Consider the following 15,835-nt stretch of genomic DNA (forward strand, 5'->3'; position numbering starts at 1 on the left):
ATATATTCAGCTATCGATCTACAAGGAGAACTGGTACATTTGTTGCGTGTTCCTGGGCCGCGTGCATGCGGCGTCGCGCCGCGCCGCGCCGCAGCACGACCAGTGCCGCGTGCCCGCCCAGCCCGCGTGGCCGTGACCGCAACCTGGGGAAGAAGATGGAATTAGTTCTAATCATTAGCGACCCGCCCCGGCTCCGCATGGGTGCTGGATTTTATTAACATATAAACCTTTCTCTTTAAAAAAAAATAAAAATCTTTGCGTAGTTTTAAAGAATTAACAAATATAGAGACAGAGAAAGCGACTTTGTTTTATAATATGTAGATAGTGATTTGCACCTTAGCTTGCGGCTAGTAGCAATTAAGAGGAGTCATGAAGGCCTCTGGTGCACGAAACATTACTTGCTCGCTGCCATTCCTAAGCCAAGATTTGCAAAGAATGCACTGAGTCATTCAGTGCTGCACTGGTTAAAGTTCAAGGAACAGGCTTGGGAAGCCACACTTTTTGGCTGTAAGAAAAAGAATTTCGAAGAAACAACACATCACAAAAATAAATAGAAGGTAGTACTTACACCTTCAATATCTTTTCGTGATCTAAAACTCGCATAACAATTCTATAGCCACAATAATATGTCTATTGTCTAATTACCTTTATACCCGCCGGGCATGCGGCCCCCGCAGGCGCAGACGGCGTCGCGCCGGCCGCCGGACGAGCAGAAGGCGCAGCAGTGGAACGTGCCCCAGTGCGCCGCCCCCGCGCGGGCACAGCACGCGAACGGACTGCCCTGTACAACATGGTATATGAATAGATAAGCCTGAATACCAAAAAAAAATCTGAGTAACAGGTCAAAATAATGTGTAAGTGTAAGTATTTAGGCATAGAATTTGTATATGGTGTGGAAGATGACCCCTGCCGCTGTAGGTGTTGTGGAAAAGTGTGTTAAGCTTATACTGACAGAGCAAAATTACAAGCGGAACTTCTCTATTTTTGTTCCTTCTGGAGCCCTTTGTAGGTATGCCAGGGCCGCATCTCTTTTGAGCAATCCCACAGCCGCGGCAGGAAACTTAAACAGACTGCTAACTGGTGTGCTGGTCTATATAAAAGGGGAACATTTTTGACTAAAATACCTTAATCGGCTTATTATTAATAGTGACAGCGAGTAGATAAGCCCCGGGAGATCTCGGCGTGATGCTCAGCTTATAACTGCCGTCGGTACTGTCTACCACACGGGCTAAGCTGGGACGTGCGCTTGAGTCGCGTCTTCTGAAGTATCCTGCCACCTGGGGCGAAAGGAAGAAAGCATTAATGGAAGCAAAAATTGTGTATCATCGAATGAGCCTTGCCGATCAAAATATAACATCCATCAGTTGGTACAATGTTCAATGTGCTTAACTTGATTCTTTGACGTTAGGTCAGATATATTTAGGTACATCCCCCCATGAATGGGTTCAACTCCCAAAAAAAAAAAAAATATTTTAGATATTTATAATTTGAACCTTGAAGGTAAGTAAATATTTCTCACCTGTTCGCCTCCACACCAGATTCGTTCTCCGTTGCAATCCCTTAGCTCCAGCGTCACCTCGTGCTCGCAGTCGACTCTCATGTCTTGCAGACCTTCAAAAGACACAACACCTAATCTTAACAGACTGAAGAATAAGTATTATAACTACACTTATTATGATGATTTTTGTTACGCTTCGGTTTTGAAAAATCCACTTGATTGAGTTCCACTTATTAAAATCTAAGCTCTACAAATCCAATGACCGCAACCAATAAAGGGAGACCATAAGAGATAAAAGAAACTACGTGAAGAGTAGACTAATACCGATGTCAAGAAAGCCCAGGATTTGGCATAATTGGGACTTGAGAAACACGCCATTATTTTTGGGCTTTTAGATTTTTCCAAAGCGACTACTAGATCCAAAGAAAGCCTTGAAGATGTAAGTGCATCCCCTTACCTTCAGTTGTAATAACACACATATCCGGATCAGGTGCATGAGCCAGCAGTCTCCCGAACACAGTGTTATCATGTGTCGCCGGAGCCCGAGGGGCGAAGCGCAGCTCTAGCCGCGGCGGTTCTGACAGCGTCTGCAGTTCTGACACGCGTTCTAACCGACGGAGAACTGGCCCTGAGAGGGAGAGGAGCTCGTCTTCTTTGCCTTCGGATAGGAGCTGGAACACATAAGGTTTGGTTTTATATTAGAATTTAATCTAACTTTTTATCAATCAAATACGCACACACAAACGCACATCTCTCACCCTAAACGCATATATCTGCTCCGTTCCGTCGTGGGTAAAAAGTAATAAAATGTGGGAAAAGTACGCCATGTAGATTTTTCAATACTGTTAACGTTACAATAACTAGCAGGAACAAGGATATTTCTTGAGAAGTTTCAGTTTGACCAGTCTCTGCAGATGACATCTAGCCTTTGCTGTGGTGGCACAGCGTTTACACTGCTGAGGAGATAGCAAAATTAACGGCATCCATAGCATTTCGGGTCCTCTCGTCCAGCGCCCTGGTCTTCTGGCCGAGTCTCTGTCATTGCTCCTTCCTTATAGCCTATTGACACTTACCTCTTCAGCAAAATTAACAGCATCCACAGCATGTCGGGCCCTCTCGTCCAGCGCCCTGGTCTTCTGGTCGAGTCTCTGCCGATGCCTCTCCCGTGCCCTCGCGGCGCTGGCACACAGAGTGCGGGTGTGGGCTTCCACTGCTCGTCTATATTGGACTGCCCATTCTTGTACTTCGTTCTCTACTCGGGCTGCTTGACACTGGGAAGCATAAAAGACAGTTGGTTGGTTTTTGGAGAAGGATTTTTGCGAAAATTCGATCTTTTTAAACTAATTTTCCGAGAAAAGAAGAAAGAATTTGGATGTTATTTGATTATGTATTAGTAGCTACCTGCCGTGTTTGCTTATTTTAAATTATCTCAAAGTTATGTGCAAAGCAACTTATACAAAAACTCTTCGATTTTTAGCCGACTTCCATGAACGGTTATTCTTTAAAATTACGTCATATTTCCAAAACGGCTGAACGGATGGCGACAATCTGGGATTGCATAGTTGGGTGAGCCGTATAATGTTAGACCTACTGTTAGACAAGTAAATATACGACACGTCCATTCTTCAAGTGTTATGGTAATTTGTGCTGATACTCACATCAATCTCATAGGCAAGAGCGCTAAGATTCCTGGAAGCTCTCTCGACATTCTCAGGCACGAGCTTCGCACGCTGCGCCGCGTCACGCAGCACGCGAGCACGTTCAGCGGCTGCACGCGACGCGCTGGCTAGCGCGTGCCCGCTGTGAGATACCACGCAGCAATCGCGACATACCACCTGGAGATGATGAAAGTTTACGTAAGAAAGGTAAGATCGTAATTTTTGGATAGGATAAGTATAATATTATTGATAGTGTACCTACCAAAACCCTGAAGTTTTTCTCTATCAGGTGTTCTGGGTACTGTCAAAAATTTTGTCAGATGGAAGGGGGGTAAATATTGGTAATAATTGGAGCAATGCTTTCGCTCCTTGATAGGATTACCTACATCAATTTTTGCCAAGCGCTCAGTGTCCAAAAAGTGTACTTTGAATAATGTTATAGTAGTACCTGTTTCGTTTTTATTTCTTTTTTCGTAAAGAAATGTGGTTATGAGTTATGACAATAGTCATATTTTTTAAAACATATCACTTTATTTTTCACAAGAGCTGTGGGAGACAAAATGGGAAGCTTGCACAGCAACGAGACAATTCAGGCTAAGAAAACACTTGATCACCAGGAGACACATCATCCTTCGAGCCTTTTTCCCAACTATGTAGGGGCCGGCCAGGAGACACAAGTAATCAAATAAAAAAAAATTAAGTACACAGTATTTTACCTGTTGACAAGTAGCGCAATAAACACTAAGTTCAGCTTTCGGGTGCTGTGAACAATACTTTGTTGGCGCCGGCTCGAGGGGTTGCAGCGAGTGGCGAGCTGTCGCCTTCTGTCTGCCGTGAGCCTCGCCGCAGGATGAGCAGATGCTCACCAGGCATTGGTTGCAGCGGGTTTCTGCCTGTGAGAGAGGAATATGCTTTCAATCCTTTAAAGAATATAATGTGCTAGATGGGAAGTTAAAAAACCTTGACATTTACCTACAGAGACTTCGCTGTCCATCTTTCACCATCAAATGAACGGCTTTCGCTGAAAATCAGCGCTGAGGCTTTTAGCCCGTATTGGGTCTTAGCATCATGCTGAGCGAGGGGCGTTTCACGCGGTGTGACGCATATTTCCCGTTATGTAACTTCTTCTCGTTAAGTGTGTGTTTTGTATATTTTTATTTTTTATGTATATTATTTTCTGTTTAATTGTATGTCTGTGTCACACGCCTGAATAAATGTACATATTTTCTTTCTTTTTATGAACTTAGCTGCTTTCAGAGACGATTTATTCTGTTGCCGCTACATTGTACTATCGTAAAAATAAACAAAAGCCAATAGCCCTGAAAAGATCTTCTCACAGAAATAACTAAAACCAAATACCTTTGTATGGTATTCAATCACTGACATGGAAATATTTTTAAATACAACTAAGTTCAAATTCAAAATTCTGTAGATCAAATGTAGCGTGAATGGAACCAATGGTAATTTGTCGAAAGCTCTCATTTCAAGCGGAGATGTTTCACGGATGATGTACTTCACGTGCGTTCTTATGTCTTTAAATACTTTTGAAGGAAAATGTGACTATTAAGTTCTTGTGTTGGTTATTCCTACCCTTTGTTAGCTTACGAAGACGAAAGGTTAGATGTCGAAATGGAAGAAGGAATACAAGAATTGGCTTCAAGTTTATTAACTGAAAATACTCCTACTGGTGATGTTTTTACTTTCACCTTTACCTACTCCTTTTTCTCATTGATCTTCCATTTTTTTTTTATAGTTCAACAGAACTTAGATACCTAATATTAAATTAATCATTCTATCTTGAGTGAATCCACAATTCCGGCATTCATTAAGGTAAGATCAACTTCCATATTTTATGGTTCTTTTAAAGGCTTAAATGAAGTAGATGATTCGATTCAAGTGCTCTTCAATTTCCTACCTTATTATCACTGCTACAAAGATCACAGAGCACATTGACGCCCTCGTGGTCTTGGGCGGCGGCCATCTTACGGAGCAGCACATAGTTGAGAGGTAGTGCTGCTATTCCTCCGAGGGGTAACTGCGTCTCGTAACCACAGGTTGGGCAGAGGAGAAATTGTACGCTTTTGCCTGATACCTGGAATTATTAAGGACGTTTAGATGATCTCTCTCCGGTTTTGTCGGATTGCCGTTCCATCGGGCTATGAGAGGGAAGGAATTGTGAGTGCATCTATGCCTGGGTAAATGCTTTTGCACTACCTATAATATGTCCCGCGCAAGAGATCAGCCTCCTTATAGAAGAATAGTCGCCGTGGCTGACATTCAACAGGGACGTCATTTTATCGTAGAAAAGAATTAAGTAGTTCCTTCTGAAAGATTTACAAATGCCTTTAAAATTTTGCGTAACTGTGACTTATACCATGAAGTGAGCTAGCCAGTTTTGAAGATGTGAATAATCAGGCCAGTTACCCACCTAATGCCTCTGGTTCCGTATGATAATACGCAAAAATATTTTGCAGGGTATCTTTGCACGCTTCTATGCATCAACTAATAGAAGTGGTTAAGTTGTCTTTGAGTAAAAGCATTAGCATCGTAAACTTACCTTCCTAGTCAATATTCCATATTTGTGTTGTTGTTTCTGTTCCCAGCTGCCTTCAGACCCTGAGTGGCGCAGATCGCTCTCGTAGCCCGAGCCGGCGGACCCGGCTCCTGAGCCTGAACGAGACCCGCCTGGGTCTAGCTGGATTGATCCTGGAATAGACAACATATTCTTAATAAGTGTTTCTTACCGAGCAATTTAGAGAGTAGGTATAGATATTTAACATCACATAGATATTTTCAGATAATTAACATCGCTGGACTCAACGCATTCTTTTGGTAAACTGAATCCTAAAAAAAGTGTGTAATTTCTCAAACATGAACAATTCAGAAACAAGCATTGCTTAGGGTCTTATCTACCTTCTACTATATTGCGTTAGGTACTTACATCGAAGTAAAGCTCAACTATGTTTCAGATGAAATAAAACCGGCCAAGTGCGAGTCGGACTCGCGCACCGAGGGTTCCGTACAAATCCTGTATATAAAAAGTGAGTCTCGCGCCAACCGTTCAGTTTAGAACAATCATAGTTATGGTAATTTCGTGAGAGTCAAAATAGTTATTATCCAAACTAATATTATAAATGCGAAAGTAACTCTGTCTGTCTGTCTGTCTGTCTGTCTGTCTATCTGTCTGTCTTTTCTTCACGCCTAAACTACTGAACCGATTTGTGTGAAATTTGGTACATACATAGTTTGAAACTTGAGAAAGGACATAGGATAGTTTTTATTACAAAAAAATAAAAAAATAAAAATAAAATTATTCCGGACATATAGCGCCATCTATTGGTCAAATCAAAAATCTGCTGGTAGTCACTATTCCACGCGAACGAAGTTGCGGGCAAAAGCTAGTTTTATAATATAACTAAAATAGTGGGCTAGTACCTTGTAAAAGTTATTTTATTAAAGTTATTTATATACAACATTTTATAGTCATCATTCAGAAATCTGATTGAAAATAACTAATTATGTCTTAAAGGTCCTTGGATATCTGACCCGCTTTGTAAAAAGTGGCGGATATGAATCAAAGTAGTTTTAAATCGTGGAGAATGGTATGACGTTTCTTTCAATATAAATATTTTATTAAAATTCCATGGAGACGAATGTCCAGGATCGTTTGAAAAATATAAAAGACAAGCAGTTTCAGAGGATTGTACAGGTTGCAATGCTAGTTTTTATTGTTAAAGACTTTTCATAAAGAAGGAAGATGCCAATTCGGATGACCAGGATCTGATGAGGATCTGGAAACCCCGAGAAATCGAGGTCAACTCTTGAATATTGTAGGCACGCATCGAGTCAAAACCAGACATGTGAGTGTATTTTTGAGGATACTGGTAAACAGTGAAGGTTTGGAGCTGATTTGATTATGGAGACTACAGAGAGTCGAGGGAACTCCTGAACGGTATGTTGCAACTACCACGTGTTTGGGCTTATTTTATTTGTATTGGCGAAGACTTTCCACATAGATAGGTTTGACTGCCATTGTGGGATCGATAGCTAAGATCAGATATAGTTATGGGAACTCCTTTACAATTTATAACGTAACCTAGTGTTGGAGCTTATTTTTTTTTTTTTGTTGATGAGAATTCACTACTAATGGGATCTTTTATTTTTGAGGGATCAATCACCTAACGAGCCCCAGTTTCAGGTTTTTTTCGAAACTGCCTAAAGACTTGTAACTGTCGAATTGTAACAACGACTGCTAGAGAGTAGGATTCGGGGCTGCTGGCTTTACGTTTCTGGAGCCTTGACAAAAGTGTAATTCTGTCCCTTTCTTTGTTTTATAAAGTCGGCTTTATTTTATTTTGTAGAATTTTACAAACAAATCCAACTTCAAACATATAAAAAAGCAACAAAAAAACAAAAGCAAGAAAGAAATTAAAAAGATGTTAGGTGCATCGGTCTAGAAGTCGGTGTCTAGAGGATGCATCTATATTTATTTAACCACCGAGATCTAGACCGATGCATATAAACAGTTTTCTTGTTGTTTTTAGAAGTTGTTTTTTTTTTTGTAAAAAGTTTTTATTTTTAACTTTTGTGAGAAGTTCTCGTCAATTCGAATAATATAAGCCCAAACACGACGTAACTAAAACATACCGTTGAGGAGTTCTCTCGACTTTCTCACGTCTCCATCATCAGGTAAGCTCTAAACCTTCACTGTTTGATAGTATCACCAGACATACGTCTGAGAATCAAGTTTTAATCCTATGCATGCCTACAATTTCTGATAGTTGCCCTCGATTTCTCAGGATGTCCATCATCAGATCCTGATCTGATGACAATGGAAATAAACGGCGAGTATACTCTTTCACTACAAAGAAATGATTTCTCAAATCCATCAAACTTGGTCGTTTAAATTCCCCATTAAAATGAGGAAAATATTTGATGTTTACACCTGATTTTCTCTAGATTCCCATGGTTCACATTGATGCGACTAATGCCATAGTAAATCAGAGCCTTTATCACGACACTGCGCTATATTTCGTTCGTATCCGCCGTGGGTATGGTTTCCATACTAAGGTGCCCAATGACCTTTGAATGATTTAAAATTTTTCACAGTTTAGAGTTTGTAATATTTTATGTAACTTCAAATTTATCATTTTCGCAATTTTTCCTTTATCTGTACTATATAAAGTTGCTTCTTGCCGAATTTCAAGATTCTGAGTTCACGGGAATTACCTTGTAGGTTTTGATTCCCTAGCGTGTGACGGAAATTCGTCTAAGGTGTCGGTATAACTGCTGTATCTTTAGATCGCGTTAACTTAGAAGTTTGATTTTTTCACTGCCTAAAGGGACAATAGACCTAGGTATTTGGTATAAATTTCAATTTGATACCTTTATTCGTTCGTGAGAAATAAGGTAGTAAGTTCCATTTTATTAAAATATTTTTTTTACATTATATAACTAAAAAAATGAGATTTTCGTAATTTTTCCTATATTTGCATTTTATGACAATGCTTCATGCCAAATTTCAAGACTCTGAGTTTACGGGAAGTATCCTGTAGGTTTTGATTCCTTTGCGAGTGTCGAAAATTTGTTGAAAATATCGACATAATCGGCTGTATCTTTTGATTGGCTTGGCTTAGAAGTTTGATATTTTCACAGCTTAAAGAGGCAATAGACCTGAATATTTGGTATAAATTTCAATTTGATACCTTTATTTGTTCGTGAGAAATAAGGTAGTAAGTTTCATTTTATTAAAATATTTTTTTTTATATTATATAACTAAAAAAATGAGATTTTCGGAATTTTTCCTATATTTGCATTATATGACAATGCTTCATGCCAAATTTCAAGACTCTGAGTTTACGGGAAGTATCCTGTAGGTTTTGATTCGTTTGCGAGTGTCGAAAATTTGTTGAAAATATCGACATAATCGGCTGTATCTTTTGATTGGCTTGGCTTAGAAGTTTGATATTTTCACAGCTTAAAGAGGCAATAGACCTGAATATTTCTTGTAAATTTCAGCTTGATACGTCCTCGCGTTCTTGAGATAAAGGGTCTTGACAGACAGACAGACAGACAGACAGACGGACAACAAAGTGATCCTATAAGGGTTCCGTTTTTTCCTTTTGAGGTACGGAACCCTAAAAGTAAAAAGTACCTATAAAGTAGATATAAATTCCTAACGGCCTACAAATTAATGTAAGTATTCACTCGCTACCGGTACCGGGAGGACCTAAAAATACATGACAATGAAATCAAAAACAATCTCCCAGTCCCAGGTGATACAAACTACACGTGTTTCTGTATACAAAAACTGACAAAACATAAGAAAATGTACGTTCAGTGTTACATGATGATGAGTCAAAGTTTTTGGCAGAAGAATTACACGGATTGTCGGAACATATTGCGAAACTTTCGACATTGAGCGTGATTCATTTACTATTAATAATTTAGCTAGTTATTAACGTTGGTGTCGATGAATTAGGTTTTGGGACGGACTGGGAGAAGGTTACGACTTATGTGATTTAAAGAAAAAGCTTTAATCAATTTGCAGCTGATCGCAAATTATAGGGAGTCCCCAGAATATGAGTACCTACCTAGGGCGCTAGAATGCAACCTTTTCGAGATTCAACGTATTGCTGATGCCCCTGAGTATCCATGAGGTACAACACCTATTAAGGTAGGTACATTGTATCAATTTGTATCTCAAATTCTTTCAAATAAACAATTTTGGTATTTGATTGAAGCTCTCTTGCCATTCATTCCCGAACTCAGATCAAACGTGTTACGAAATGGCCCAGGGTTTATTATTACCTACATCACTTTATTTTACACTACTTTCTTCTATAAATACGACTCATAAACAGGCGAAGAGACCAGTTCAAACTTTCAAATTTAAGAAACAAATCCGTCAGATTTCATAAACAAACCAAAATCTGACTTCATAACAAAACCACGGCCGTGATATTTAACAGCGCTTATAAAAGATAATTCCTTGAATGATAATAACATTAATAAACTCCAGTTTATAAACTGGGGCGTCTGTTTTACTTCTTATTGTTATGATTACTGAGTAAGGAAAAATGAGCGGAGATGCCATAATGCAGGTAGGTCTCGCGCCTTCTTCTAGGTCCAATAGGTACCTACGGTGATAATGCCCAAAGCGATCAGTTATGAGTGAACTAACGAGGCCTTCCGGTTCTTTGGGATGTCTGTCAACGATTTTTGGTATTTCAGAAAATGGTGGGATCTGAAGAATTCGTATAGGGGCGAAGACAGTAAGGTTCCTCGTCCCCGGCATACCTGCATTTTGGCGCTCTACTTTCTTAAGAGATTTTCCGTTAAAGCAACTCCGCTAGTCATTTTGTTCTCCATGGTTATAAAATACTGAATCACAGGTTCAAACGTTTGATAACTCGAGAGGTTTAGTAGTTGATGTTGAAAGTAACGATTCGGGGAACTCTTGTGTGTGCTGTGGTACCTACCTACCTATTACGATTCGTCATCGTTTGAAGTTGAATTTGAATAATCTATGAAGTGTAATCAAGGTAATATGTGCCTTCAGAACATCATGTCACTGTCGATGAATCAACAGAGAGAAGAGTCTTTACCCTCTTGGGCCATGACAGTGATAAAATGGACCCTGTGGTTTGGTGATATAAAAACAAAACCGTTCCTGCCAATTTGGTAAAGAGTTCTAGGAAATAACTCTTCCAGATCATTGAGTATAGCCCCCACGCACTTCAGATTGTCTGTCGATATTTGGCCCGCTGATAGGCTGGTGTTTATTTTGAAACTTCACGTTAAAACAATCATTTTGCAGTCAGATAACTACATTCATTGTAATTTGCGCAGAACCATTTTCATCTCTGTGCTGAATTATGAGCCAGTTCAAACTATCGACCGACAACTTTAGCTCCAAATTTTCTGTCGAAACTTTCGCGATCGACAAAACCTACTCATTACTGTGAAAATGACTTCAATATTGAAAGAGTTGAAATCAAAATGGTCAAGTTGGGAGGTAAATGGCACTTAACGAAGGACCTCAATCTTTATATTGCTCAAATTGACGAAGATAGGTTCAAAACCTCTCCAAAATTCCTTCAAATTACCACAGTGCATAGGACAGAGATAATGTAACTATTGTGGGAGTTTCTTAATGTTTGTTTGTTACTCCTGTCATAGCTAGCCGGGTGGCAAGCCTATATTTAGAAACACATTAGCTTAGTTCCTGTTTGAATCAATGACATAGCCACGATACATTACCGTAACTTGTACGTTTGTTGTTTGTGCACTGAAAAATAATATACATAGGTTGCTTTTTCAATAACATGACTATTTTTTCTAAACCGATCTGCATCGGTTAATTTTGCCATAAAAAAACGTATGGGAAATCGAATTTATATGTATGTCAAGTTATTTGATCAAAGTAAGTCCTAGGTCTATTTACTAGGTACTTAATTTTATATGTATTATTGATTGTCAGAAACAAAAAAAGAATAGAACATTTATATCTACGCAAGTTTGTATTTTAAAGTAGGTATCACCAGAATAGGTAGGTGAACAAATTCATCTTTCACGTAAAAATACTACATGGATTTCGATGAAACTTGGCAGTACTACTTTCTATCCATATACGGGAAGTCGTTTCTTCAGGACGCTTGTGAAACTGCGAGCGGAAGCTCGTAGCTAAGGCATAACGTAGCCAATTAATTTACCTACCGTTACAAGCAAAAAATACCACACCCAACATGACAATATAATTTCAAAACCCATTCACACCATGCCAAAATCCACCAATTCATTGTTGCATCATTCACACATGTCTACTTAGCAACAATGGGTAAGGGCAGCGATGCGAGCTATGATGGGAAGCCGTACAGGCAGACATCTGACCTAGCGTTTATAATCGCATTGCTATCGAACGCCTGCTTTCATGTATAGTTGTAGGTCAATTTTGTGCTCCTATTTAGGTAGGGTAGGACAGGAAACCTTGAGAAGGTGTAAGAATCTGGGTTAATTTGTCATAATTGTCCCAATTTTTGGTACTGATACCGGCCAGCCCTTCAAGGATGCTTGAAAGCCGGTATGGACTGGAGCTGGAGAATAATTCGAAAAGTTACCGCAGCTTTGATACTCAGAGAGTTCCAGAAAGAATAAAGGGTGATTTAAGTCAGTAAAAGTCTGACACTGGTCATCTTTACATTTCAAAAAAGGGGTGGGCCGAAGTTTGTTTAAAGAAGACCATAAAATCGATATTCAGTGCCATATGAGCACACAAGACATGTTAAGACCTCTAACGAGACCACTCGAAAAGTATGAAAACTATGTGACTTTTCTTTATAGCTACTAACATTATCTAGGTACCTACATCTAGTTAATAGTGGGTAATTTGCTCAACATTGTTTTTAACATCTCTCTTAACAGAACAAAAGGGTGATAAACCTACTTACCAAAGAGAAAACAAATGAACCATTTACAACTACAACCTATTCGTATCGACCTATTAATGGCCCATTACTGACTCTTAGCTTCTTCAGATTCACCATCGGCACTTAACTAAGAGTTAAATCGTTAAATGATCGTTTTATTAACATTAAAACATCGACCATTTTCAAAGACCCCCCAAAAATGGTAGCAACCAGTATTTTTAAAAGAACACCTTATTAATAAAGGGTCTTTTCAATTGGTCAGTGAAACAGGCATCTTTAAAATAATGGTTTGAATCCAGATGGCAGTGTAAATAATGTGGTTGTTTGTAAGTTCTTCAAAATATTTTTTATGAAGATTTTAATGGACGCCATTATTTATGAAAATGTAAAAGAAGATAATAACAATTCTTTATTTAACTTAGAGATTTGTTATTAATGGGAAATAATCTGTTTAGTGGGAGAAACGACTCATGGTTATTATTTGGACTTATTATAAAGGAGTATAGCTTCCACCAGTGGTTTCACCCACGTCCCGTACGAAATATTTCGCGCACCCTGACAAAAAGGTTTCTTCGACACCAAGGCTATACCTAATATAGTTTTTTTTTGTTTTTAAATCATCCAGTGCTTTTTCCTATGATTAGTAGGTATATTCAAACGTTACACCTCTGTTGACCTACAAAGGCATCTCTACAAAGGTATCTTTTTACCTATTCTCTTGAATTTTCTAAACAGAGCGGGGCAGTTCGCAAATCATATTGACGTGAGTAAATGGACCAAACACCGAATTATTCTATTTCGGGATGACATTTATTGGTTGCTCTACAATTAGGTGAAAGGTTGAAAACCTTGTCGGCACATCAAACGCGTCACATCAATCAGATTCACTCTATGCCAAAATGTTTTCACTAAGAAATTGCAAAGAAGCATTTGAGAAACAGCCCTTTCTAAAAGTCAGTAAAAAGCGCAGATGTGATTCCTGGTTTAGCTCACTAATTACAGTGTTGAAATTATTTATCAGGGAATACGCAGTTTTGCCTTAATTTCGGCTTGACTCTACTGTTAAAAGTGCTTTCACAGTTTAATTTTGACCACCCTAGAAAACCATCATACCTATTTACGCCAACATTACAATACAAAAAAAAAACATAATGAAACATAAAAAACAAAAAACATACATATGTAAATAAAATAAACTCACCACCATCAATTTCGCTCCACACCTCAGCTTCTCCTTCCTGATGCAAGCCTCGGAGACATCTTGTGCAGAAGTTATGCAGGCAGCCCAAGAGTCTTGGCTCCACCAACTCCTTCTTACATATCCCACAATCCCACTCCTTAACCTTACTCTTCCTGCTATCATTGTACGCTGAAGTCCTTGGCGCCACATTGAGGTTCTGACTGACGGGCCTTCTTGAACCCTTCGCATGGAGAGGGCTGTTCCCAGCACTCAAAGACAGCTGGTCCAACGATTTCCTCTTATCTTGCTTCTTACGCGTAAAGCTGCCAAAAATGTACAGAATACGGTCCACTTCCATTTTGATTAAATTACGAACGCGACTTTAAAAATGTCGTTAATTTAAAATTGTATTTTTTTATTGTTTGGTATGAAAATAACAGTGATTGTAAACTTGATCTATATTTCGAAAGCGTCCCGGTTGTGAAGGGCGTTGTTATAAATAAACGTGCGCTCGGCAAGACGCGGGATGAACGACTGACGGAGTCGGGACATACGTAATGTAATGTAACTAATTAATACGCTTAATCCTTGCCCTGATTTAATATCCTGACAGATTTATGAATAAAGATATCAATGTATTAGCGATTAACGTTCCTGCGAAAATGGAAGGACAGGGAAGGATGGCTTAAAGTATTTAGGAGCAAAATATAGCAAAAGTAAAGAGATTTTGATTCAGTCTAAAGAGGTATTTGAAGGCCTTGTTTTGTCATCATTTCTAATTTTTGTGATCCATAAACTACTAAAATATAAGAACATTATCGTCTTATTTATCCGACATTGGGTAAGGCTTGGAGACTTAACTTTCTTTTGTTTCTTTTTGGACTTACTAAAAGTTTTCACTATGTAACTCGAGTTTTAGGACCAACCATATATTTGAATAGTTCGACGGCAATTAACTGCATCTATAAATAGACAAATAATATCCTTGGCTTCCCTTCATAACTGGCAGTTGCAATCACGCATGATGCATGCCTTGTCTAATTTCCTCGCTGAGGGATGAGACTCGTAACTAAACGTTATTTCTGTCCAGCAACCCCCGCCATTTCTCATTTCCTTTGCTGTTTGATTGATTTCTATGTTGTGGTAAAAAAAAAGCTGAGAAGGTAGGAATGTTATATGTATGTTTGCAATAGATAAAATGGAATTTAATAAGATAAAAAAAAAGATCCCGACGAATTGAGAACCTCCTCCTTTTTGGGAAGTCGGTTAATAAAATAAGTCCAGATGTTTTTTTTCTTTTTTTTATATATACCTAGTGTGTCTGTGTTGTCTTTTGTTGTGGGCCCTGAAAAGTTTTAGTTTAATGCATTCGCAAAATTCAAACTTTTAGTCGGTTATATGGATGTCAGATGTCACCTACAGCGATCGATTGGATACACGAATACCTTCATAATAAACTGTCAGCTAATTTATTTGGCCCACTATCAGATTAATATGTGCAGTATTCAGTTTTTAATTGAATCTTGAGGGTCTCATCTCAAAAATCTTTTAAAAACAAAAAAATCCTACACCCCGTCTTAGAGCATCTTCTTATAGGTACCTAAGGATAACTTTACAATCTTTACCTAATATTATAGAAATTCCAACGGTCTCGTTTAAACTACCTAAAGCGTTTAACGGTTAACCGCTTCGAGTTATGTTATCGAAATGTAATACCGATTCATTAATAGCTGCAATCGATACCGCTTTTACTTAGCACGTGCAAACTCAATCGAGATCCCATTATGGCCGGAAAAGGAACCAATAAACTGCATGTGTATGGCCAAATAAACACTTAATACCTATTTAAGAATACAACCTTAATCGAATGGTATAAGGTTTAATTTACTCTGATTAAATGGTTGGCCCCTTTCCGGTCTATAATTAAATTAAACTTAATATCGAAATCTAGATCATGTTTGATTGACTGTTAAAGGGGCAGAAATAAGTTATCGATTATTTCGTTTCAATATTGCTAGAAGTTGGACACGAAAACATTTTTGTTAACTGATTATACCTCCCTGGTTAGATA

The 15,835-nt window shown here is 38.6% G+C and overlaps 1 protein-coding gene across 1 annotated transcript; it reads right to left on the reverse strand.

The window, feature by feature from the left end:
* Positions 1-4: 4 nt before the first annotated feature.
* Positions 5-14,318, reverse strand: LOC110379680 (E3 ubiquitin-protein ligase TRIM45). Its single transcript, XM_064035352.1, has 11 exons — positions 13,786-14,318; positions 5,714-5,862; positions 5,072-5,248; positions 3,873-4,049; positions 3,157-3,333; positions 2,572-2,769; positions 1,956-2,169; positions 1,520-1,611; positions 1,125-1,277; positions 646-781; positions 5-143 (listed from the first exon to the last, which is right to left on the reverse strand). The coding sequence occupies exons 1-11, from the start codon at positions 14,120-14,122 to the stop codon at positions 19-21; spliced, it is 1,935 nt and encodes a 644-aa protein (XP_063891422.1). The 5' UTR covers positions 14,123-14,318; the 3' UTR covers positions 5-18.
* Positions 14,319-15,835: the final 1,517 nt, after the last annotated feature.

The sequence above is a fragment of the Helicoverpa armigera genome, chromosome 6 (assembly GCF_030705265.1).
Source record: "Helicoverpa armigera isolate CAAS_96S chromosome 6, ASM3070526v1, whole genome shotgun sequence".
In the NCBI taxonomy this organism is placed as follows: domain Eukaryota; kingdom Metazoa; phylum Arthropoda; class Insecta; order Lepidoptera; family Noctuidae; genus Helicoverpa; species Helicoverpa armigera.

Coding starts and splice junctions, on each gene's coding strand:
- LOC110379680 (XM_064035352.1), bottom strand. CDS start 14,122: ATGGAAGTGGACCGTATTCTGTACATTTTTGGCAGCTTTACGCGTAAG. Junction 1,278..1,519: donor TCTGGTGTGGAGGCGAACAG/GTGAGAAATATT, acceptor CTTTCGCCCCAG/GTGGCAGGATACTTCAGAAG. Junction 144..645: donor CATGCCCGGCGGGTATAAAG/GTAATTAGACAA, acceptor CTTCTTCCCCAG/GTTGCGGTCACGGCCACGCG.